Below are 26,229 nucleotides of genomic sequence, written 5' to 3'. Positions count from 1 at the left end.
TCCAAATTATTAAAAAGGCATTTTATTATAAATACATTTTAGTTGTAGCAGTAAAATACATTTTGTGTTACCATGAAACTTTGAAAACAAATGAACTTCACTGAGACAAGGATCACACCGTAGGAACTGTAGACCCCCAGGCTGAAAACTTGAACAAAAGTAACTAAAGTCATACCAAAAACTAAGTTAGAAAAGATGAAGACAAAGAAAGAAGAAAAACAAAAACTCTAGAGAGTGGCTTTGGGGTTACTTTAGGGTACAGTCATTTTTACTTTTAAGAATAAACTCTTCAGGTATCAGAGCCTCTCTGATGAGGTATCATTTACTGCAAAGGAAAATAGAATAACTGCTATCACTCTGCCATAAGTTATGCTTCATTAGGTGGCTGTGCAGCTGGTATCTGGAAGAGACAGGAACTCACAGCTCAGTTTTATACAGCCTCCCCCAAGGCAGGCTTTCCAAAAATAAGACCCAGTATGAATTCGCTAAGTAACTGATGCTGAAAAAAAAGTTAGCTGATCACATTTAGTTAAGAATTATAGTTTTGAAGCATTAAAAAAAAATCCTGCGTCATGACTAACAGGACCCTTTAATAATAATGCAAAGCCATTATCTTTATAATTTAGAGATGCATTTGAATCACCATATTTAGCTAGGATACAACTAACTACTTATAACCAGTACCTTCATGAGTTTTCAAGGACCAGGTCAGATGACTGGCACAGAAATCAGCTACAGTACGTGATGTACACGCCATATACATGGGTTTCTAGGAGATATGTGAACATCCGGGCCCCTTCCTCCAGAAGCCGAGGGTGCTGAGAACCTTCTCCGGTGTCACCCACCGACACTCTAGCACTTTTATCTGCACAGAAGAGCCCCCTGACCTGCCTGGAGCTAGAAAGAGGTCTTTGCATACAGGTATCCCGCAGGGCAAAGTGCAACTAAACCAAAGCTCCCCCTCCGTGGGGACTGCAGCAAGGAGCCTGTGCTGAGCACACACGCAGCCCTCACCCCCTCACCGAAGGGGACGGCGCCTAGGAGCAGGAAGGACTGGGTTTTGAGGATTCCAAAGCCATGCACCATATGATGGCCTGAGTTACTTCTATGCCTAACTCTTTCTACATTACACTTAAAAGCGTTCCCTTGCTAGTATCTCAGTAAATTCAAAGTCAAACTAAAAAACCAGAATCTGAGCCCAATCCCCCCAACATGCAGTCCAGGGTGAATATTTGAAATAACAACACCAATACACAAATGTAAAAATACCCAAAGACATTATCAGATTTAGTATGCTGGAGACCATTTCACGCTCCAAAGCAACTTGTGCATACGTGTCATGCTGTGTAGGTGGAAGATCCCCCTAGACTGTTTCCCAAACATAATAATCACAACTACTTCCTGCCGCCACCAACACCTCAGGCTGCCCCGAACACCTGCGGGCATGGCAGAGAATCAAAATAACTTCTGTTAACCTGAGAAACACATAATTTGAAAAGCAAATCCTTTGCCTTTATCCCTCCCTCCCCCCGCAAAAAAAAACCAACAAACAAAAACCCCTTCCCCATTAAAAATTACAGAATACATTATTTGGGGAGTATAGACTTTTTGAAGCTCCAGGTCACTGTCTTATTAGGACAGGGACTCCTGTAAAAGTGCCTCGAAAAATGCACAGTGCATTCTCGTGACATTCGGATGGCTTCTTTCCACAATTCTCACCTCTACACACAGGGATCAAGGTTAGCTATGTGGCAATGAACGCAGAGCACCACACCAAAGCTGGGCAGCTGTGGCCACAAAACCTAACAAATGCACCCCAGAACTGAAAGGGCTTTTCTTCTCCACTGAAGATCAGCACAGACCCCACTAGAGGAAGAGGGGGGAGGGGGGCAGCCAAGCCAAAGGTAAAAGCGCATTCTCCACGCATGTACCACTCATGGCATCCGAATGATTAAAAATGATCCAAGAGATCAGTTGTTTACACCAAGTAAATAATGCATCATGGGAAAGACCTTCTACTTTCTCTAGACCAATGATCCTCCAAGTGTGGCTCCTGGACCAGGCAGCCCCAGGCAGAACCGAGACTCTAGCCAAGAACCAGGAGCTCTGGGGATAGATCCAGCAAAAGTCTGTACAGTCAGCTAAGTTCAAGCTGGCTCAAGTTTGAGAAGCATTTGAAATTTTCTTCATCCCTCTCACTATTCTAAAAATCTTGTAAGAGGGCAGATTTGTAAATCAGATGCTACTCTGTGTTGAAAACTATGTCACTGGCCACCCTCTCCTTTCCTTGTCAACATTTTTTACAAAGTGTTGCATGAAAACAAGTATTCCATAAAAATCAACAATTGCTTAAAAGGTAATAATATTCATTTCTCCTCCTATACACATTCTAAGGCAGGCAATCGCATGCTAGTATGCAAAATAAAATACAGAAGAGACCTCATCTCTGAGGTAGAAATAGTTAAAAAGACTCCCCAAGAACTTAATGAAAATTTTGTTAAGATTGTTTAACAAACTCATAGAATTATATAAAACTTACTATGCTTTATACTTAATATTTGTATCAAAATAAAATCTCTCTGTTGAACAAATTGCAAATAAAGTCTGGCCTACTACTCTGATTGCTGACACTCTATGTATATGAACATCTCTGGGCTTTCTTAGCTCTCCAGTTTAGAAGTTTCACACTCCCACAGCATCGCTGGGTCTGGGACCTAAGCTCAGTTCACATTTCTACGTCGAGCTTCTCCAGATTTCTATGTCTAGATCAGGTACCTCCCTTCCAAAACATCTAGGAACTCTGACAACTGCATCTGAAAGTTCACTCCAAAGTAGGTTTTTGTTTTAACAGGTTCAGAATTTCTAAATGCTACATTAAAAATTTTAAATGTTTCACCTGATAGTCTAGTTTAAAGGAACATCATGTCACTTTCTGAATGTGTTTTATAAGAATGCTGAACATTACTGAGATTCACTCCTTTGAACAAGAGCCTTGAGACTGCGAATTAAACAGGTTTGAACATGGGTAAGTGTGAACTTAGCAGCTATACAAAAAAGTCTCAGCAAAGAAATGCCCAACTTCAAATAGATGAAAACATGAGAAGGCCTTAGAAATGAACATGCCACTTATTCTTTCAAGACAATTCCTTTATAATGTGCCATGGCCACCACTACGAGAGGTTTTGAACAGGACATCCTTGTTAGAACAGTACCCACTCTTGCTCATTTCTAGGTGGCTTGACTATGGATCAGATGACAACATGGGAGAGATAAGCAGATCTATAAAGATCTACCTCAAGATTCAGGCAGATTTTTTTTTTTTAATATTAAGGGGGATAGTCAGAAGAAAACACTTAGGAAAATCAGAAAGGCCAAGCTGCTACCTCTGACAACCTAGAAAGGAAAAACCAGGATGCTAACCTAAATAATATTTTAAAGCCATCATTTGTATCTTTCAATAATACACTGAAATTTTTAACCTTGAATGTTCACAAGTTTTAAAAATGGGATTTTCTTTTTTAAAAACAACTCCACTATGAAACAATGCTATCGTGTGTGGCTCTTAAAAATAACAATTTTAGGAAACTGAAATTTCTAAATAATATCTGCGAAATACTCAAATTTATCTTGAAATTATTCCTCATACCCTGTCTCTTAGCCAAGGTAGCTAGATACATTTATAGCTTTGCTCTTGAGATGAAAAATACTAACTATATAAAATCAACTCTCCTAGAGCAGCATAGTACTATATATTATTTCAATGTTAGAAAATTCAGTTAGCTTTCTCAGCAACTTCAATGGCTTCAGAAACAAGGAAACTTTTCATAAATAGGTCTTAAGGATTGCTATCTTTAATTATGTAATGCTTACTCACAGAGATTTCTGTTTATTTTACTTATTCTGCAATTCTTCAAACTGAAAAGACCAGTTGATGTTTACCAAACCCAAACTTATCCTAGAATCTCTGGTGAGAAAAAAAAAAACAAAAACCAAGCAGTTTGGTATTTTACACATTTAACATGATCTATATGAAGAAATGAAAACAAAGGTCATGTTAGTTTAAATGGTCAACTAAAAACAATATTGTGTTCACAATTTGATAAAGTATATGTCAAAATGGCAACCCATACTCAAAAACACACCAAAAAATACCCATGTTAAAAGTGAATGAAGTTCTTCAAGTCTTAACAAAAATGCATTTTTAGATCAAAAGAAATGAAAAAAGAAAAGAAAAACAAACTTAGCATGACTACTCTACAAACTCATCCAAAGAAGTTTCTTTGAGAAGAAAACAAAATCTCAAGTTGCACTGAAATTCAAAAATGAAATGAATTAAAAACTAGTACTGGCAAGAGCAAGAAAACTTTATCAAGAGACAATGAATGAACAAAGAAGTAGAAAGAAATCATAGGAACAATTAACCTTACTTAGAAGCAATCTGCTCTGGAGGAAAAGGAAGTTGGTAATAATTGGTATTATCTCAGAGCTACCATCATTTTCTTCAAATATATATCTAATGTGCATGCTCACTCTGAGCTCTAAGGCTTTGCCTAGTGCATGAAATGAGAAAATATGCTACTTTTCTCCGACTGTCTTGTGGTCACCTACTAATAGCACCTAATAACAGCAAAGCACATTATCAAGGGCACTCAGAAGCCACGTCCACCTCAATGGAGACTTGCAATGATTCTTCAGTGAGACTGGCTCAAAACTACTACTAGATAAATAACAGATTCTGCAGAGCAGGGGTGGGAAGATGGCATTTAGTAATGCTGAAAAAGAGGAAGCTTGTCAAGATCAAAAGAAACATCCAATGCAGAATGTGAAAAGACAGAAATAACATTCAAATCCATGACCAGCGATAGAAATGAGAGAGATGAGGGGCAGACACAGGGGACTAACAAGTAGCTACTACTGTTCACTTTTGAGAAATAACTGCTTACACAGAGTATCAGGGCAACTTAAGTTTCCTTACCCAAGGCTTCCATCGCCCATGTATTTATATAAGGTGGTACGGTGTCTGTGTCACTTCTTTAACAAAATATAAATATAAATAACTTAAAAACTGATGCTTGCTAACAGTTCAAGTATGGAAAACAGAAAATTAGGTGATAAGCTCAGGCAGTGAACCGAAAGCCCTGTCTTCATACTAGAAAATGCCTTTTGTATGTTCATCTAGCTGGTGTGTAGTCCTGCAGTCTTGACATGTGTGGGGGAAATCACCCCACTGGTAAGAAAACTATTTTTCATAGATATCCTCATAATGGGGAGACCTATTTTTCATTTGGGCTATGTCTGGAATTTTGGCATATAGAGTTGGACAGACACAGCCATATGGCGATTTTTTTTCTTCCTTCTTCTACTAAAGTATGCTGAGCAAAATCTGACATACAGCTAAATGTGGCATTCTGACATCATCCAAACAAAGTCTGCTGCTTCGGCTTTCTGGCTTAGCTTTCCCCCTCTGTGATTTATTCTAACCGTTAACACGTCCATAGCCTCAACAGGTTTGTAATAGGAAGCCGTGTGCAAATGAACTGCACTCTGAACAGAAAGGTAGAACAGAAGAGAGAAGCATGCTTCATCTATCCCAGACTTGCTAGGCTTTAACCAAAGGGGCTCTTGCCTGAAATTGTCTGAACATTACAGGAGGCTGAGGCTGGCCAACAGAAACTAACCCAGGCAGAGAAGAGTTATTAGATGAAAGACACCACTTTCAACCTGGCTTTAAACCTACTGAGAATACAGGATGGCCTGTCAAATGTAGTCTTCCACAGACTATGTCTGCCTGGACCCTTAGGAAGACTGGGCTCGCTAGACAGGTCACGTGACCTCAATTTATGTATTTTTTTTAAAGGAAGTGATTTATGGTACTCTAGAGACTATCAGAAGATCAGGAAATGATAAGGACATGCATTGCTTCAAATGTGCTATAAAGACCAGAAGTTCTAAAAGGGTAAACATGTTCCTTTGGATTTTACCAAAGTTCATTCAAAACAATTGTCAGACCATAGAATATTTAAGGTAGCTATTTAAATTTCATATTTGTTTACAAGTTCAAAAGGGGTATTTTAGAAGAATCGAAAGACATGAAAACCAAAGGTAGTTTTCTCACCCAGACTGATGATTTTTGATCCATTTTTGACAAACATTGCATTTTTCTTTAGTGATGTTCCTCAAACAAAACAACTAGCAAAATAGTTGAATTGCCATAGATAATGTCATATTTTAATGTAAACATCAAATAAGGTACCAAAATTTTTACTGGAGGGAAAAATAACCAAACCTCAAAGCGGCACAATTCTGTATACCCCTGAAGAAGGGGGAAGCCGGCTTACAAACAGTTATCCATGCATAGTGAAGAAAAAAAGGATTTTACTAAATTCACGCATTTTTTTAAAATAGTTATCAAGTCTACTAAGCACCAACAATCCTAAAATTTTTCAGCTTCATGATTTGTTTAAAAAAAACACACACACTATCAAATTAACATTAAAAACAAGCTCAAAGGGTAGCTTGTCCAACCAAAAAACAAAACAAACAAAAAGAAAAAAAGCTAAGTATGCCGGCTCTTTCACACAGAAACACCGGCAAAGATGCCTTAACTCTATCCTACGGTGGATGGAGGTTACACCAGCACAGCACACGTCATCCAAAACTCTGAAAGTCTTGGACGGCAGCATCCTGTTACCCAAAAAAAAAAAAAAAAAAAGCTGATAAAACTTAAAGTATTTAGAAGATGCTGCCCCTTTATTTAAAAAAATTTAAATGAATTTAAGCAAAAATAACATACATTTGTACATCAACTGGCCATTTCTGGTACAGAAATCCAGCATATGGTAATATTATTGAATAAATGTAAATGCTACTTACAATTTTTTTTTCTTTTTAAATACATTTTAGACAAACATTTTTTTCTTTTTTTTTATAGTTGCACAATTAACCTCTTAGCTGCTAGCTTGATGCAAACATATGTAACAATACACAAATTTAAAAATATTTTTATTCTACATAAAAGCTGTCAAAATTCGGACTCACATCAAAAATGCAAAATAATGAAATATATTTTTAAAAAATTAGTTGCAAGTCTAGCAGCAAAGCAATTAAGTGAGAACATATTTAATATTAAAACAAAGGGTATTGTGCATCTATAGATGAAGTCCAACTACCTTAATTCTACTGATACAAACAGAAATTAACACATTCTCCCTTGAGGAAAAAGGGTGATTATTTAAAATAGGAGTAAAAGCCATTGCTGCCTGAGGAGCTGCCCAGGCTGAGTTCCTGGAACAGAGACAGGGGGTCGCTGCTCTTCTTGGCCTGCTCAGGAGGGGGCCTCGGCTTGGGTGGAGCCCGCAGCGCGCTGGCATAGGACATGGCCGGCTTACTGGCCGCAGCGGAGCTCTGCTGGCTGTTGCTGCTGCTGCTGGCTGACTCGGCGATCTGCTTGTTGGGCATGAGCGGTGGGAACTGGCCGAGATGCTGGAGCACACTGTAGTTGAAGGCGCCTGACCCCTCCATGTTCTCAGACTTGACCTCATCTTCAGAGGCTTTGACATTCTTAGGCGGGGCTAGGAGCAGAGAACAGTAACAGGGTTTGAGGGGAATCCAGTGGTACTTGGGCATCTCCTTGGCTTGGTGGGCCACAGAGCTATCTCCAGGAACCCCGAGACGGTAGTCACAAGAACAGGCAGAACACTGAAATCACTACGCCTCTAACCAAATCCCTCTAGACTATAGATACACAAACAGCTAAAGGTCAAAGGTGAAGGCTTGTTGTGAGAAAAAAAACTAATCTGTGCACTTTGATAATTATGTATGGACTGTAACACAAGAAGTTGTGTTTCAGGACACGTGATTTGAATTAAATGTTTAATGTTCAAGTATTACTTGCAACTAAAAAATACACCTGGTCTCCTACTAATGAAGAAAGTAATGGAGATCTGTGGAGAGGAAGCCACAAATGATACATGCTTTGGGCATTCATTCCAGAACTTTTTGCCTTAGCTCAGGTCAGGTTTTTTGTTTTGTTTTGTTTTTGTCAGTCATGGGGCTTGAACTCTGGGCCTGGGCGCTGTCCCTCAGCTCTTCTGCTCAAGGCGAGTGTTCTACTGCTTGAGCCACAGCACCACTTCCGGCCAGTTTTCTGAGTGGTTAATTGGAGGTAAGAGTCTTACGGACTTTCCTGCCCTGGCTGGCTTTGACAGCAATCCTCAGTTCTCAGCCTCCTGAGTAGCTGGGATTAAAGGCGTGAGCCACCAGTGCAGGGCTCAGGTTTTAAACTGATTTAACCACGTTATCTGAAAACTTAAGTAGGAAAAAAGATGTTTTTTAAGATAAAATTATGTTAAGCAAAATTATCTAGCATCACTGGTATGCAATTTAGATATTTCTCAGGAAATTCAAGTATAATAACATGAGTACATTCATATTAGACTTTAAAAACAACAAAGCAACCCCAATATAACAGCCTAAAGAGCTGGGCGCTGGTGGCTCACGCCTGTTATCCTAGCTACTCAGGAGGCTGAGATCTGAGGATCGCGGTTCAAAGCCAGCCCGGGCAGGAGAGACTGTGAGACTCCTATCGCCAATAAACCACCAAGTGGCGCTGTAGCTCAAGTGGTAGAGCGCTAGCCTTGAGCTGAAGAGCTGAGGGACAGCGCCCAGGCCCAGAGTTCAAGCCCCACGACTGACAAAAAAAAAAAAAAAAAAAAAAAAAACAACCAGCCTAAACAGAGTGGTTACTGATGAATGCTTAAAGATTAAAATGAAGTAAAATTGTGTCTCTTGCCAGAAAATAAAAGCAAAATGGCTTCTTTTTTTCTTCTCTACCATGCACTATTGTTCTAAAAATATGCTTTTGGATGGCCTATACTCAAAAATGGGTCAGTTGCAGAAACAATGGATTCACATTGTAAAGATGAGCAAAGTTAATTTCAAATGCAAAGGCTGATGCTACGGGGGAAATGTACCACCAGAAGATCTTAGCCTTTTTCACAAAGATCCACTACAGCCTACACAGAGGATATTAGAGAATGCCTACAGGATAATTAGTTCTTTACATTCCGTACAATAAAAAGAGGGGACACGTTTCAGGCCCAAGAGGAAGCCTGTAGGCTTTGTCCCAGTAGCTCAGAGCTCCTGCCATCATTATCTACCTGTCTCCTCCATGCCCCTCTCCTTCTTCAGCCATGGCATTTTCAGTTTATGAGATCAGTGTACATTACAGGGATTTCTACAGACTCCAGTGGCAGACTTCGCTGTTTTCTCTCACAGCCACACTATTATACAGTATCCTGTTCACATTTCACTAACAAACCCTTGAAAACTGTTGCTCACCTAACCCACTCTGACCTGCAGCCAGAATGAGGGCAGCCAGAAGACATACTTTTCCCCAGCAAAGGTAACTCTACCTACTTAGAAATGTTTGCAGTTCCATCACTTCTCCTACTTAGTCACAGGTCCAAGATCAATTTCCAAACAGTGATAAGCCTACTAACCTTCCACATCACAAATACTGGATCGACATGGTCTTAAATGGATGTGCCTGGCTCCGGCACTCCACTGAGCTCTGGAGAACTGAGTATTGTTCAAAGATGATACTGCAAATGGGCTGGGAATGTAGCTCTGTGGTAGGGCACTTGCCTAGCATGCTCTAGGACCCTGGTTCAATCCCTAGCGCAAACAGGGGGTGGGGGAATATGCAAATGATGACTGAAGAAAGTAATACAAATATCCAGGTGCTGAGGAGTCAAAATCTCAATGGTCAGGCAACTCACCCAATCATCTTACCTATCAACTCCCTGGGCTGAGCTGTCCTGTTGGATCCATTGCATGGAATGTTCTGGTAGGAGGCAGATGAGGTGGTGTTTACCCAGGACTCAGGGGATGAGAAGCTGAAAGAAGGTGAATTGGCTTGGTCCTGCAGGTCTTTACTCTGAGCCAGGCCATCCTGGGGAGTGCTTGCTTCTTCAGAACAAGGCTGCACTGAGCTAGATGAGATTCTTCTTTGGTACAAGGGCCGACCAGGTCCTCGGGGCTCATACTACACACAGAAAAAGAGAAGGAACATTTTGTAAATCAGTGTAACACTCATGTCACATCCCTATCCCTTTGTAGGTCACAGCAATCTTGCTTCATTAAGTAGGCATTCCCAAAAATACTGTTTTCAGTGACTATGGAACTCACTGCTATGAAAACTTAGGAAAAGGCAGCCTTTATTCTGACACGGTGTCAGGAGAACTGGCTCAAAATTCAGCTCTGTCCCTTACCATGCAGGCTTATGACAACATGTCTGATTTGAGATTCTGTTTTCTGGTCTGTACAAAAGGGGGGCTGAGCTAGTTGTCTTCATTTGTAAAATGCTATTGATATTTTAGGTGACAACAGAGTACGAGTACAAATGATAGAGAGATGTATACAAAGGCTGGGTTACAACCACTGGAGTCACCACCAACTGAGCAGTCAGTCATTCTAGACTCATCTCTTAGGCATTCGCAACTTCTTGCTTTGGATTTACTTAGACCCTGTCCAACAGAGATACTTCACCAATTTTCTTTTTTTTTTTTTTTTTGTTGGTCCTAGGGCTTGAACTCTGGGCTTGGATGCTGTCCCTGCGCTCTTCCGGTTTTCTAGTGGTTTACTGGAGGTAAGAGTCTCACGCGCTTTCCTGCTCAGGCTGGCTTTGAACCGTGATCCTCAGATCTTAGCCTCCTGAGTAGCTAGGATTATAGGCGAGAGCCACCGGCGCCCGGCTTACCAATTTTCTTTTAACCAATGACCCTGTCTAACAGAGATACTTCTGAATAGACTTCACCAATTTTCTTTTAACCAAAAAAAAAAAAAAATCCTCATTACTTTCTTCAAAATATATTTTTACAGCCAGACAAGTTAGCTCTCACTTGTAATCCTAGCTACTCAGGATCTGAGGATCACAGTCCAAAGCCAAGTGGGGCAGGAAAGGCCTTGAGACTCTTATCTCCAATAAACCACTCAGAAAATCAGAAGTGGTGTTGTGGCCAAGTGGTAGAGCACTTGCCTTGAGCTGAAGAGCTGAGGGACAGCGCCCAGGCCCAGAGTTCAAGCCCCACAACTGACAAAAAATAATTTTTTTTACGTGTTTGAAACAAGAATTCCTTAGACTTCCTCCTCTCCAAACTTTACAAATGTGCACAAAACAAATTCTTTACCCTCCTGACAAGCGCTACTTGCCAGCCATTTCCAGAAGTCTTGTGGTTCCAACATACCTGACTTAGAGAGAGGTTTGATGCCAGGCTAACAGCAGGCAGTGCAGCTCTCTGAGGTGCTAGCCCCCATCTAGAGCTGGCTAGCTTTGCTATGTGGGCACTGATTCAGACTGGCAGTGTTGCCCCGGGCAATTTCACCTATAAAAGAATGACTCCCAGCACCCACCTCTTAGGATGGATGAGAGAATTAAATGAGTTGGAAATGTGTGGCATTTAGACTAATTCCTGCCGTATAAGAAGGGGGTCACTGTTCTGTAATTGTTTTATTGTAACATAAAAATGGTCCATGTTGGGCTGAGCACTAGTGGCTCATGCCTATAATCCTAGCTACTCACAAGGCTGAAATCTGAGGGTCATAGTTCAAAGCCAGCCTAGGTAGGAAAGTACATGTGACTCTTGAACTGTGGCTCAAGTGGTAGAATAGACTGAGCAAAAAAGGCTCAGAGCCAGTACCCAGGCCTGGAGTTCAAGCCTAGGAATGGCACCAAAAAAAAAAAAAAAAAAAAGTCACTGGTGGTTTGTGCCTATCATCCTTACTACTCAGCTAAAATTTTAAGTCTGGGGGAGCGGGGGGGGGGGGGGGGGGGGGAGGCTAGGATGTGAAGGGTAAACAAAGGAGGAGGCTGCAATGCTTGATAAGAAATGTACTCATTATCTTGCCCATGTAATTGTAACCCCTCTGTACAGTATGTTCACACAAAAAAAATCTTAAGTCTGCCAGACTCCATCACCAACTGACGGGCAAAATGCTGGACTACAGGCATGACTCAAGTGGTAAAGCACCAGCTGTGCACACACAGCAAAAAGAGGCTTTGAGTTCAAGCCCCAAGACTGCACACACCCCCAAAAAAGGAGGAAGGGGGGGGGAGTCATATTTGATCTTCACAGATGAGATAGATTTTTTTATTGCTCTTTTATCCCCCTCCTCCTCAATAATAAATTTGCTTTTATGGTCCATTATGATTATAAGAAATCTTTCTTATATGGCTGCTGTAAGTGGAAGTTGGGTTAAGGATAAGAAAGAGCTGATCAGGCACAGTAGTAGTAAGATACTTTTTTGGAAATAAAAGAGAGCGCAGGTAGATATCATCAGGTCAGTTAACTGGACAAAATTGACAGCTGGCACTACAGGGTGTAATCAGGAGAGCTGTGTGTGCTGGGGAAGGCAGGCCTGTCTGCAGGGAGACTGTGTGGGGCCAGCTGCAGTTACTGGACCGTGAAGGTAAGGGTGATACGGCGATCTGATTACTTCCTTCCTCCCAGTTTTATTGTTCTTCTGTCTCAAAGTATAATATCGACTCCATCTTTAATTTTATTCTTGTGAAAGAAAGTATTTTTCAAGCAGTCAAAAATCATTTTAAATGATTCTGATTTTCGAGAACTCTAAATGGCCTTATTAATTTAGCATCAATGTCAACTGTGAATTTAAGGAACACATCCAAAATTTCTGTGCCTGTCATCAATTAAGGTCATAAGTAGAGGAGGTCCAGCCTTCCTAAGTGGCCTGAAGTTCTTCATGCCTAGACAACCAATTGCAACAGCTAGTAAAGAGCCTCATCATCAGACTGGCAATGAAAACAACGGGCTCTTAAAGTAAAAATGCAGCGCTCTCTTCATTGTCCCACTGAAACTGAGCCAGGTCAAAACCTGCAGGGAATCACATTCTCAATCCTTACTGTGGAAGTTGAAGTACAAAACTGTTGCTAGCCACAGCCTCAGAAAGAGCAGAGTCTAATAATCCCCTGAAGATATGGACACTAAACACACAGGAATCACATGTACTTCATAAGCACTCTTGCTCTAAATAATCAGTACACATAAACCAGTAGTACAGTGAGTAGACACAGGTCACAGGCCTAGTAAAGAAAACAAAAATCAGAGAGAAACAGGCTGATCCAACAGGACATAACATGGTAGAAACCTCCCCAAATCACAAAGCTGACACACATAGCAAGTCTGCAGAAGTGTTGAATAACATATTTGTAACAGTTCTTAGGCAGTTATTGGCAGAGATGAATGTGTAGATGAAGTACAAGATTCAATTTCAAATCACACTATAAATGTAATTGATATTTTATATCAAAAGAGGAATGAAGCTTGACTTTTTTCTTCCTCCAGAGACACAGCCTCACTACATAGTTCAGTTTGGCCTCAATCTTGTGGTCCTCTTGCCTCAGGCTTCTTCTATATGCTCAGGTTTCAGGAGAGTAGCACACATCTAGCTTAGTTTTTTGTTTTATTTGGTGCTAGAACGGGGTTTGAACTCAGGATTTCATGCTCTTTCTCAGATTCTTCTATCTCCCATTTGAGCTGAACTTTCAGTTCCAACTCATGCATCTGTCTGCCCATGCTGGCTTTCAACTACAATCCTCAGATCGCAGCTTCCTGACGCCTACGATTATAGGTAAGAGCCACTGGCACCTGTCATTTTTTTTAAAAACTATATCCTTAAGATAGAAGCTTTGGCTATTGATCTAAGTAAGGTCCCTTTTTTTTTAGTATAAACATCTAATACTATAAAATGTCTTTTGTCACCATTTTAGCTGTAACACACAAATTCAGACAGTATTATATGACTTCATCATTCAGATCAAAATAATTCAAATGTACAAGATGCTATTATACACAGAAGTCTTAGGAGAGATGAATCAGAATGTAATTCTTAAAGATTAGTGTCCAAAGACAGAGCAGTTTCAGAAACTATGATTACAATAAACAGAAAACTAAAATAGATAATGATACTTGATTCATAATGAGATCCAAAGTGAGGGGGACATGCCTCAATGATATCTGAGGCCTGCAAAGGCACAAACTTATTACTTTGAAAATTGTCTAAAGATTATGAATTAGGCCAGGTCCTGGTAGCTCATGTCTGTAATCTTAGCTACTCAGGAGGCTGAGGATAAGACTCTCCAATTAACCACCAAAAAGCTGGAAATTGGTCTGTGACTCACAGAGTAGAGCCTCAGAATCACTATTTGAAAGAATGAAAGAGAAAGAGAATGAAAGAGACAGAAAGAAAAAAAGAGAGAGAGAAGGGAGGGGAGGGGAAGGGGAAGGGGAAGGGAAGTTCCATACAGCTGATAGATATGAATCTTTCTTTGGAACTATGTTGTCCAAAGACCTTTCTGGGATGGACTTGCTAGATGTTTTTGTCTTAGTACCTGACCACAAGTGGCTATGAGGCCTTAAAGAAATAGGCTATCTTAAGAAATTGTTGTTTTTTTTAAGTGACAGATGCCAATAGCTCTTGCCTATAATCCTAGAGAAATCTCATTTTAAATCTCTTTCCATTCTTAACCACAGATACCTAACCCACCCTTTGTACTGCCACACCATAGATCGACTCACATTACATGCTATCACTGTTACCTAGATGATTGTGACATTCTTCACTATTTCTTTTGTATTACTTAGAAATAATTATTTTCACAATTAAGTGCATTATTTTACAGAGAGAGAGAGAGAGAGTGTGTGTGTGTGTATTCGTGCACGCGGGCAGGGGGGATTCTCAAGTTCACTCAACTAAGACTGGTCTGAAGGACCAGATGGATCCCCTGTGTTCCAGCCTCAGCCAAGCAGCCAGGGCCACAGGCAGCTCTCACTGCATTTGAACACAGAAGGAAAGCCTTAATTTTCTAAGTGGGTACACTCTAAAATTTGAAAGTAGCAAAAGATATGATAAAATAGGACAAGAATCCATTTCAGAGTGCCTTGAGCTAACGGAATTGGATTTAATGTAGTGGTGTCTCTCGGCACAGTAACTGGAGGGGGGGGAAGTTCAAGTTTCCCCAACAAATAATTTTCCCATCAATTAATTACGTATTCATATCTATAGAGGCTAGCAAACACAATGTTAGGGTAGCTATCTTTGTATAGTAAAATTAAATTATTCCTTTAATTTCTATGCTTTTCCTGCTAAGTATATATTTTATTTGAACAAAGAAAATTTTAAAAAGCTGGATATGGTGCCACAGACCTGCAATCCTATCATTTGGGAGGCTGGAGCAGGAGGATCACACTGAGGCTCTCGGTCTCTAGGCCAGTCTAGGCTACAGAGTAAAACCATCTCTCTAAATATAACTAAAAGTTATTATTAAGAGAGAAAATTAGTGAGACAAAATATGAAAAGGACAAAAAAAGACCATCTCCATTCACACTAACAGCTAAGCTAACAACTAAGTATTTTTGTTCCACATGAAAATAATCTATCCATGTGTCTGACAACCAAAGAATCCACAATAAGGAAGGAAATAAGACATTTTTATGTATTGTTAAAACTTAAAAATGTTTTAAAAGGTTGGAGACAAACAGCAAGAACACGAGCTATTCATTCTGTGAGATGATTCACACAAAATCACGTTGAACACACAACAGTTACCCTAATATACTGAAAATGTCAATGTAGCAAAAATATTTTTCCTGTCAAAAGATTTCTTCAGTGTTAATAAATTAGACATCACATGTGAATCTCATGCATCAAAATAAAAGTGATCAAATGTTTTTGCAAAGTGAAAGAACTCACTGGCAATTGAAGGTACCTATTTATACACTCACAAACATAAAGATACCAAATATTGAGAAAACCAGGGTGCAAAGATCTTAAATTCCAAAATTAATGGCCACTGAAAAAGCTCAGTGATTATAGATTATTATTTTAGGAAAGTACAAGCTTTCTGGAACTTTGCCACAGTCCCCCCCCCCCCCCCCCGCACACTGTAAGCACATTTGGAAGGTGAAGGCAAAACCTCATGATGCACAGCAGCGAAACTGGTGAACACGGAGCCCAAAGTCTGTCCTTCGACAAAGGCAATGAAACTTCCCCCACGGGTATCAGAAGCAACTTTTGGGGACCTTAAGAATCTAAGGTGGTACTTACAGGAACACTTGGGGAAAACAAGAAAAAACAGGGAATTTTCTAAGAATAGAAAATTCTGTGATAATTACATTTTACATCTCATCCCTTCTTCTCCAATTCAGTGGCAGTCTTAAAAGTTAAGGACCTGAACTAGTACCAAAAGAAGCACATGAGAGGAAAACATTTTTTTTTTAAACACTGGGGAGATATAGCACTTGCTTAGAGAGTGGGAAGCCGTGAGTTCAAACTCAGGCCAAACAACAAAAACAAAAACAAACAAACAAAACAGCTCTTTGGAAATAGTTAAAGTATTATAAGGTAAAAATCAAGTACCCCTTAAAACAGTTTAGCAGAATGAATTTCATGTTAACTGACATTTGGAAATTGGCTTCCCTCTGTATCAACCACCTCAGTGTGACAAAACATCACGTTGAGTGACAGGAGAAATAATTAGTACTTGGAACTGGCCCCTGGCTAGAAAAGGCAACATCTCTGGGAAGTTTTAATTATTAACAAATATGTAATTAACAATGTAACTTCAAGCAAAAAAGATGAGTCAATGACAGCTATTTTCTTATGTTAGAAAAGACAAAGTTACCTGAAGTCCCCAAATACCAACCCGCAAAAAACAAGGATTGTAGCTTAAAGCTCATCAATTTTAGTAAGATCTGTCCACACCTATTATTAAATCAATCAGTACTAATTGTTCATAGTCTCCTAATTCCTAACATGAGAAAAAGGTATAGACTTACCTCTTCTAAGCTGGGGAGCGAAGAAGAAGACACTGTTCGAGATGACAATGGGTGAAATGGCTCTGGACCAATAGCAGGTGGATGATTCTGAATTTGTACAAAAGGGTTCTGTGGCGGCCTGTGAGGTAATGGAGGCAGGCCATAGGGAAAGCCTGGTCCTATTAAGTGATTAGGTTGCATGTTAGCAAAAGTCCATGCACCATCTGGTGCCAGGTATTTCAAGGGGGGAGGGGCTAGGTGTTCAGATGGCAATGAAAAGGGTGAGCTGAATATTGGGGGTGGAAGGCGTGGCTGTGGAAATGCTGGATTGTTGGCTACTTCAATGTCTCTGCTGTTGTCATTAAAAGTAGAAAAGTGGCTACTGTGGTCTGTAGTGGACGGGGGAGAAGGGACTGCTGGTGGGCTTCTAGCCTGAACCTGTCTATATTGCAAAAGTCTTGATTGAGGTGGTGGCATTTCAGCTAGCTCTCGAGTTTCACTTTGATCACGATGAGACAGCTCTCTGATTAGGTCTTGAAACCTACACAAAGATGAGAACATGAGAAAAAAAAATAACAAAAAAAAAGGTTCTCTATGTGAAGGAGAGCTTAGGCAAACACAAAATACTTAATCATAGCTAGCATTAATTAGTCTCAAATAGAAGGACTGACACCGGAGGTGGCACCGTGGCTCCAATGGCAGGGCGCTAGCCTTGAGATGAAGAGACTAAGAGGCCAAACTGATGCAAACCCACAGTAGATTATCCACATCCAGAACTTGTGTATTTTAGTCAACCAAGGAATTTTGTAGTGTGCTTTAAGAAGGCGAGGATTGATTTCAAGACAATGTTCCAGCTGACCGCTAAAATGACAACTATCAGAAAAACAAACACAGGGGATCGTATTTCTTAGGCTGTTTCTACATGGGACTACCTTGAGAATGTTGTTTCTGCTTCGTCTTCGACACTGCTGGTGAGCTTCCAGTCTGCTCTCACTGGTGGCTGATGGAGGCCCATAGGCGGCTGAGGAAGATGCTGGAGGTGAGGGTGGGGATGGTGTGGGAATGGAACACTGCCCTGGCTGAGATAGGCGTGGTGCTCATTCCATTGCTGTAGTCGCGCTTGCTGCTGCCTCAACGTTTCCAGAGCTACACTCCCATGCATGCGGTCTGCAGAAAAATTGTCCAAAAAATAAAACAAAACTGCCTTCATGCATTTAGAGCTTCACAGTTAATTTTTTCCCCGTTTTCACAACCAGATTTTCTTTACAAAGAAATAGCTACAATTTGGTTTTCCATATTTGCCAGAAACCAGAGTTAAAGAGAGGGGGCCACCATCATTTGAGCACTTGGAATTAAATCTGAGTACTGCTTTGCGTTTTCTCCCTAGTATTATTTTTAATAAATCAGCCTTGACGGAATTAATATTGTGTAGTCAATGTCACTTGAACAAATAGTCTCTGAACTTTTCACATGTAGGAGTAATAGGTGAGCTTACCTAAAGCCTCTCCTATAGGCAGTCCTGGGGGATTCTCATCAAGGAAGTTGTTGAGATGCGAGGGGAGGATGGGGCTGGGCTGAGCAATGGCTCTCAGAGGACTTTGGCCTTCTTGCAGCATGGCAGGGGGCTGCTGTTCAGGTACCACAGCAGCTTCTGCAGGAGGAGACTGTGGCCGCTGAGAAACTGCATTATTAAAAAAAGCATTGCTCGGTCCTGCTTGATAGGCAGGAGAAAGCTGTGGAGGTGGCTGCTGGGCCTGTGGGTTCAACTGGCTTTGCTGTTGGGCTACCTGATTTGGCTGGGGTGGCATTTGATTTGGTTGTTCAGGCAAATTATTCTGCTGCTGGTTTAACAAGGAGTGCTGCTGTGCAACTGGAAACGGTGGTCGTGGTAGCTGGGGAAGCGGATGAAAGTGGCGATTAGGGATTGCATACTGTGCATGAGGGGTAGGAAGAGGAAGATTTATGTGTCTTGGATTAAGATTATCTTTGCGAGGAAATTTGCTACTGGGATAAATAACACCAAGACGAGATTCGGGACTTCTATTTTGTGGGTTTGATTCCAAATCAACCTAGAAAGAAATAAGAAGCCATTTTAACTGCAGGAAATCCGAGTTCAGTGGTTCTCTACTTTTTTCCAACCCTAGAACATTTAAATCTATGACATGTTGTTATCAATAATAGCAGCAGAAATCACTTTATGACAATCCATCAAGGAATTTTTTCTTTTAATTATTAAAAAAACACAGGTTAAAAAGCATATTTAAGTGGAGACACAAGATACTGATATTTTATAAACATATACACTTCAATTCCTTGAACAGTATTGTTCTTAATTTCATATTTTCTCCCTTTTATAAAGAGAATCATTAGTTTCCTTCAGACATAAATCAATAGTCTGTTCTTCTGATTTTATTCTTTTTAGACATCTATTTCCTCACCAGATCACTATTTATACATATATATATGTGTGTGTGTATATATATATATATACACACACACACACATATATACATATATATACACACACACACACACACACACACACACACACACATATATATATATATATATATATACACACATATTTTTTGGGTGGAGGCGGTGTCGGTCGTGGGGCTTAAACTCTGGGCCTAGGTGCTATCCCTGAGCTATTCAGCTCAAGGCTAGCACTCTACCACTTGACCACAGTGTCATTTCCGGTTTTCTGGTGGTTAATTGGAGATAAGACTTCATGGACTTTCCTGCCAAGGCTGGCTTTGAACCTCGATCCTCAGATCTCAGTCTCCTGAGTAGCAGATCACTATTAATTTTTTTAAACTGCCTTAATTTAACAACTTTGAACAAACTATGATATAACCTGTTTGGTTTAGCAATTTTTGCCACTACATAGTATTGACATTCTTTCCATTAACATATACAAAGAAAAGACCTACCAAATTCATTGTTCCTGATGCTGGAGATTTAAAAAACAACAGTAAGACTCAGCCTGTGACCTCAAGTGTTCACAGAAGGATCTATAAACCATGGTTTCAATCATTCCACCTCTAGTCCGCTGAACTTTTTGAATAAACTGGTGTGTGTGTGTGTGTGTGTGTGCGTGCGTGCGGACATGTGCATGCATGCATGCATGCGCACGCACAGGGGCATGTACGCACTTATGCCTGGGGCTTGAACTCAGGGCCTAACCACTGTCCCAAAGCTTCTTGCTCAAGGCTAACGCTCTATCATTTGAGCCAAAACTAAACTTCTGGCCTTTGTGGGAGAGTTAATTGAAGATAAAGGTCTCACAGACTTTCCTGCCAAACTTGGCTTTGAACCAGGTTTTTCAGATCTCACCTCCAGAGTAGCTAGGATTACAGGCATGAGCCACTGGTACTCAACTTAAATAAAAGTTTTCATTAAAGCCACACATTCATTAATACCACAATGAAAGGGATGAGAAGTTGCTACACAGAGAGCATAGCCCACAAAGCCTAAAAGCTTACTATCTTTCCTTTTACAGATAAAGCTTGCCAACCAGACTGAGTCCAGTAGAGGATACCAACTATAAACATATAATTAGAAATCTTGAAAATGGGCTATCATCTGAGATCCCAGGGCCTAAGAAGATTAAAAGATATATCAATCTCCTCACATGTCTGTGTGTGTGTGTGTGTGTGTGTGTGTACACGCACGCGTGCACACTTGTGTATGTACACACATCTCCTGGGTGTGTGTGTACGCACGCGTGCACACTTGTGTATGTACACACATCTCCTGTGTGTGTGTGTGTGTGTGTGTGTGTGTGTGTGTGTGTACGCATGCGTGCACACTTGTGTATGTACACACATCTCCTGGGGCTTGAACTCAGGTCCTAGGCTGTCCCTGAGCTTTTTGCTCAAGGCTAACTAACGCTCTATCATTTGAGCCACAGCTCAACTTCTGGCCTTTTGCGGGGGAGTTAATAGTCACTGAAGACTGCAGAGCACATGTTTACCAAAGGCCTTCAAACTGTGCAGGGAACTTATCACTCCCCAGAACACAGAACAAGAGCTGGGGACAAAGCTACTGCAACCGAGCCCTACCATGCCAACAGCACTCTGAACACATTCTCATTTCTTACCACCTAGCTGAGTGAACTACCATTACGGTAATTCACAAGGGAAGTGAAAAGGGTGTGACAGAACTGTGTCAATTTCCCAAGCTGTTGCCAGGCCTAAATGTCTCAGAACCCACTTAAGACTCTTTGTAAGTAAACCTTTTCCCTATAAACTGTCATCTTGTCACTAACTGAAGTTCTTTCGATTCCTGGAAAGCCACTGGTGATGGGCTTGCTCTGATCACTTGAGAGAGACAGTGGTCAGACGTCAGGGCTCTGTGGACAGGCTGTTGCTTTGATCACCCCATCTTCTGACTTTCACACAGCTAGGCAGGGCTGTGTCCAAGAAACTTCACTAGCACTGCTACTCTGCCATAGAGTGGCCTTGCTACTCACAATGATAGAGTGTAAAGGAACTTGTATCTACTACTGGAACAAGTCTTCTCTCCTCTTATAATGACTGAGGCACTAAATCAGAGAGCTACAAGTTTTCTATTTATTTTTCCTGGACCTCACCACCGTTACTTGCGCTCCCCTGATGTCAGGAGGCTCCCCTGGCTGCCTCATTCTCCTTTAGCTTCTCTCACCACTCTCAATTATGAGACTTAGGTGACTCAACAGAAAGAGCAGCTGCTTAAAGCTAAAGGTAGAGATACAGATTTGCACATCTTTACTCATAAAGTGGATACTGAAAATCACTGACTGGACTAGTCGATAGTAAGCATCATAGAATATGAAGAGAATTGAGACAATGACAGAACTTAAGGAATACCCACCTAAATAGTTATTTAATGTTATAAAATTAACAAGGCAAAATCCCGCTAAGTTCAAGTCTATAGAAAGGAGTCACTTGATAACAACAAAAAGAAGCGGAAGGTAATGACACTTAAGAGCTGCTGAAAAAAGTGAGCAAAGGAATGAGTACATGCAAAGGAAGAGTGGGGTAGCTCCACAGGTTCCCCTGAGAGTAAGAAACACTAACTGGAGTCCGAACGTTGTCAGATAAAGAGTTAAGGGTGCACGCAGAGAGTGTGATGAGAAAACAAGGCCACAGCGCTTCCCATTCTAAGATCACTGTCAACAATACATCTGCAGCCCTGTTTTAATTTACTATCACACCATTCAAAGTCTCCAAATACAAATCTATCACTGAATTAAGGGAAGTGGGGGGCAGGGAGGGACAGGGGGTGTAGGATCAGGTAAAGGAAATAACATAGCCAAAGAAAAAAATGACCTGTTACATCCCTGTAAAACAATAAGTATGAAAGATAAGCATAATAAAAAAGACAGTTTTCTTATCAGAACAAGGCATTCACTACAAGGAAGCAGCATACCTGTTTTGGCTCTGGAGGTTTTTTCTCTGGTGTTCGAATCTTATTCATTTCAGGTCCAGAATTATTTGTATCACTTTTACCTAAGAAAATATTTTTAAAATCTTATAAATTTTCACCAGTGAATGTGACATTTCCAATGACTATCCAATATTTCATAATGCAAAATATTAAACATTATTCACTCATGCTTACTAATTTATATTACAATGTGTGTTTTGCTCTTAAATTTTCAGAGTTGTCATTTCTCTGAAAAAAAATTTACAAATGAGGCAAACATCACTGACAGGGCAAAAACTTAATCAAAGAATAACCTTTGAAAACATTAAATGATTGAAATCATCAATCTTGATACATTTATAGTTTCATTTTCTTAAACATAAAAAATGATGTAGTAGCTTGCCTATGTATAAAAGCTCTATGTTTTGTTCATTTGCAAATGCATTTAAGTAAGAATCTAAATATTGTGTCAATCCAATTTAGCAAAGGAATCTAAGCTGAATGCTATGGTTTGGATCCTAAATGTCCTAAAGCCGATCAGTTTTGGTCCACAGGTGCTAGGGGCGTGGTCCTCATGTGAGGGCCCACTGTGAGGTGGTAAAACCTTCAGGGACTAATAGAAGGAAGTTAGATCATTGAGTGCCCTTGGAAGGATATTGGGACCCTGGTGTCTTGCTCTCTTTTTGCTTCCCTACTGTTATACCACACTCCCACCAAGATGTTCCGTGTACCACGGGCCAAGTGATTATGATCTGAAACCTTTGAGCCCATAAGCAAAAGCACATCTTTCCTCCTTCTAAGTTGTTGATCTCAGATGTCACAGTGACAGAAAGCTAACATATTCAATAAAGATATTCTGAAAGAGATGTTGTTATAATGCTTAAAGCTAAAAGATAGCAAAATAAGTATAAATGGGTGATGAATAATAGAGGAAGCAAAATTAAGGCTTAAAAAGCCCTATTATAATAGATGTGAACAATCGCACACAAGCGAAAAGCTTTTCATGTATTAAGATTAAACTGCTAAATTGTTTAAGTTCCTTGAAGGAATCTTTGACATGGGTTCTTTTTCAAAAACATTCTTTCAGTCATGCCACTACTTTTTAAATGAACCATATGCCAAAACCACATGGTTTGAAAAGACAGAACTGGAAGATTACATGCTGCATAAGAAAAAGTTGGTCAACTTGAAGATACAGCAATAAAAACTACAAAAATGAAAAACAAAGAGAAAAAAGTTGAAGGAAAAAAATGAAAAGAACACCCAAGAACTTTATGCTCCATATGGATAAATGGAATCACTACAAATGACACGGTATGAAATAGAAAATCTATTTGAATAGATAAAGGTAGAAAATTACCAAACTTTGTGCAGTGTTTAAAACAAGATCCAAGATATGAAACAGGAAGAAAACTACATAAACACACATTATAATTAAATGGCTAAAACTAGTATGAACAAAATCTTTATAGCTACCAAGGATAAGGAGGACACCCATGTCTCACTAGAAGCAATGCAAGGAAGAAAACACAAATGCATCATATTGAAGGGCTTGAATAGTAATAAGAGCCAAACAAGAATTTTTCACCCTGAAAAAATACCTTACAAAGATAAGAGTAAAATAAGAACATTCTAGCTGGGCGCCGGTACGGTAGTTCATGCCTGTATCCTAGCTACACAGGAGGCTGAGATCTGAGAATCATGGTTCAAAGCCAGTCTGGGCAGGAAAGTCTGTGAGACTCTTATCTCCAATAAACCACTAGAAAAAAAAAATTGGAGTTGTGCTATGGCTCAAGCGGTAGAGCACTCGCCTTGAGCTAAAGAACGCAGGGACAGTGCCCAAGCCCAGAGTTCAAGCCCCATGACCGACAAAAAATAAAATAAAATAATAAAAACATTCAGATACATAAAAGCTGAAATAATTAATTACCAGGATAACCTGAACTATAAGTAGTGTTAAAAGCAGGCATAAGCAGGGAGGAAAGGGGAGGGGTTGGGGGGGGGGAGGGAGAGGAAAGGAAGGGAAAGGTTGTTTTTCTTGCCACCTATTTCCCTTCTGTGATGCTAGGGATCAAACCCTATGTCTTGTGCATACTAAATCTCCATTCTCCTTAAAGATTTACACATTCCTAATGAAAATATCAGCTGGTATTTTTTTTGAAAAATAACAAGTTGACTATAAATCCCAGCAACAATTTTGGAAGAGAAGACTGGAGAACTTACACTGTTTTCATGGCTTTTGGAAGGCCATAGTGATCAAGACAGTCTATTTGACATGAACTCAAACATAGGCATCAACAGAAGAACATGGCTTCTGAGTTTATGGTAAACTAATTTTCAACAAAGGAGTTAGAGCAATTAAATGAGAGAATAGGGCTTCCAAAAAATTATGCTGATACAACTTAACACGGACCAAGCAGCTTTAGTGTTAGAGTACCAGCAAGAGACTGAATTCAAACCCTGGTACCAAAGTGGGGGATAAAAGGCAAGCCATATGCTCAGAGAAAGTATTTTCAAAACAGATTTTTCAGAATGTATAAACAACTCTTATAACTTAATAACACAAACAACTCAATTAAAAGGTGAGTAAAAGCTATGAACAGACAATTTCAGCAAAAGAGGACAAATGTATGGCAAGTAAACACAATGATAAGATACTCTATATCATTCACTAGTCATTAATGATATGGAAGTTTATATATATGCTCTCAGATACTGACCAGCCAGGGTCAAACTGAAAAGAATGACAATATCAAGTACTCATGAGAATGTGCAACAACATAAAACTTTAAACATTACCAGCATACAATCCAGCCACTTTGGAAAATAATACAACAGTTTCTGATAAAGCTAATACATGTTTATAATATCTTCAGCAATCTTCCTCCTAGATACTTACCTAAAAAATAAAAACTTATACTCAAAAGAGCCAAAAATTAGACATAATTAACATATCCATCAATGACAGATGGATGAACACGTTATCGTGTGTCCATAGAGGGGAGTACATACACATCAACAGTGAAAGGAGTAAACGAGTGAAATAACAAAAGCATTAAGCTAAGTACACAGAGCCAGATGGAAGCACCTATACTGTGTTTGATTCCATTGGTATGATTTACTGAAGTCAGAAGCGTGGGAAGGAGGCAGATTAGTGGTACTAGGGAGAGCTGGGTCGGAGGACAAGAGTGAAGGCAAGGGACTGAAGAAACTTTCGAAGGTAATGTGAACATCCTGTATCTTGGTTTGATGGTAGTTAACCACTATGTATGTATTAAAACTCATGAAACTGTAGGTTTATACTGTCTAAAATTTTACTTCTGAAAACTTTAAAAACCAGTAGGGAATTTTTCTTATTTATTATGGCATAAGAGGTAATTATATCAACTATCCTTAATAACATTAATGGTTAGTATACAAGAATATATGCTGACAAATGAGAATTCCTTGTGATTTAAATGACAAGTTGCCCAGACATTTAAATATTATTAAATTCAGAAAAATTAGTAAAAATAACCCTAACCGGTTATGTTTGAAATAGCATGCAGTTTGTGTGCATACCTATTTGTGTCATGTGAGGTATCAGATTTTCCCTCAAAGGCATCTATGATGCAAGCCAAGTATGTAAGCACTCGGCAGGCCAGCAGTCTAGGAAGAAGAAGCCAAGCACAGCACCTTACCATTTCTATTTTGTTCATGTTGATCCTTCTCTGGATGCTGGTTCTGTGGCTGCCCTATGCTGACAGGTGGGTGATGTCCAAGGCCATAAGGTATAGGAGATCCCCGTCCATGTGTCTGTAATAGGTTCATATTGTAGGCCATCGCTGCCTGATGTGTAATAATTCGAGGATCAACTGCAAACCTACCCTGGTATCCTGTCCATGGTACCTAGGTTAGTACAAGAAATAAAGTAATAACATTAAGTATATTTGAGAATTAAAACGGATGTAGGGACAAGCAAACACATGCACATGATAACCTTATC

General features: G+C 39.9%; 1 protein-coding gene across 3 annotated transcripts in view; it reads right to left on the bottom strand.

Annotated features, from left to right (window-relative positions):
- Helz (helicase with zinc finger) overlaps window positions 1-26,229 on the bottom strand; it is a 147,633-nt gene continuing 121,404 nt past the window's right edge. For all 3 annotated transcript variants that reach the window (XM_013037884.1, XM_013037886.1, XM_013037885.1), the window contains 7 exons: window positions 25,925-26,132; window positions 22,248-22,327; window positions 18,331-18,904; window positions 17,768-18,002; window positions 16,857-17,376; window positions 9,793-10,045; window positions 1-7,571 (listed from right to left, as the gene is read on the bottom strand). In XM_013037884.1, coding sequence (XP_012893338.1) covers window positions 7,228-7,571; window positions 9,793-10,045; window positions 16,857-17,376; window positions 17,768-18,002; window positions 18,331-18,904; window positions 22,248-22,327; window positions 25,925-26,132 — 2,214 coding nt within the window. In that variant the 3' untranslated portion in view covers window positions 1-7,227. The remainder of the gene's footprint in view (window positions 7,572-9,792; window positions 10,046-16,856; window positions 17,377-17,767; window positions 18,003-18,330; window positions 18,905-22,247; window positions 22,328-25,924; window positions 26,133-26,229) is intronic.

Source organism: Dipodomys ordii, unplaced genomic scaffold (assembly GCF_000151885.1).
Source record: "Dipodomys ordii isolate 6190 unplaced genomic scaffold, Dord_2.0 Scaffold7, whole genome shotgun sequence".
Lineage (NCBI taxonomy): Eukaryota > Metazoa > Chordata > Mammalia > Rodentia > Heteromyidae > Dipodomys > Dipodomys ordii.
The sequence above is the reverse complement of the archived record's forward strand: the minus strand, read 5'-3'. Positions and strand labels throughout refer to the sequence as shown.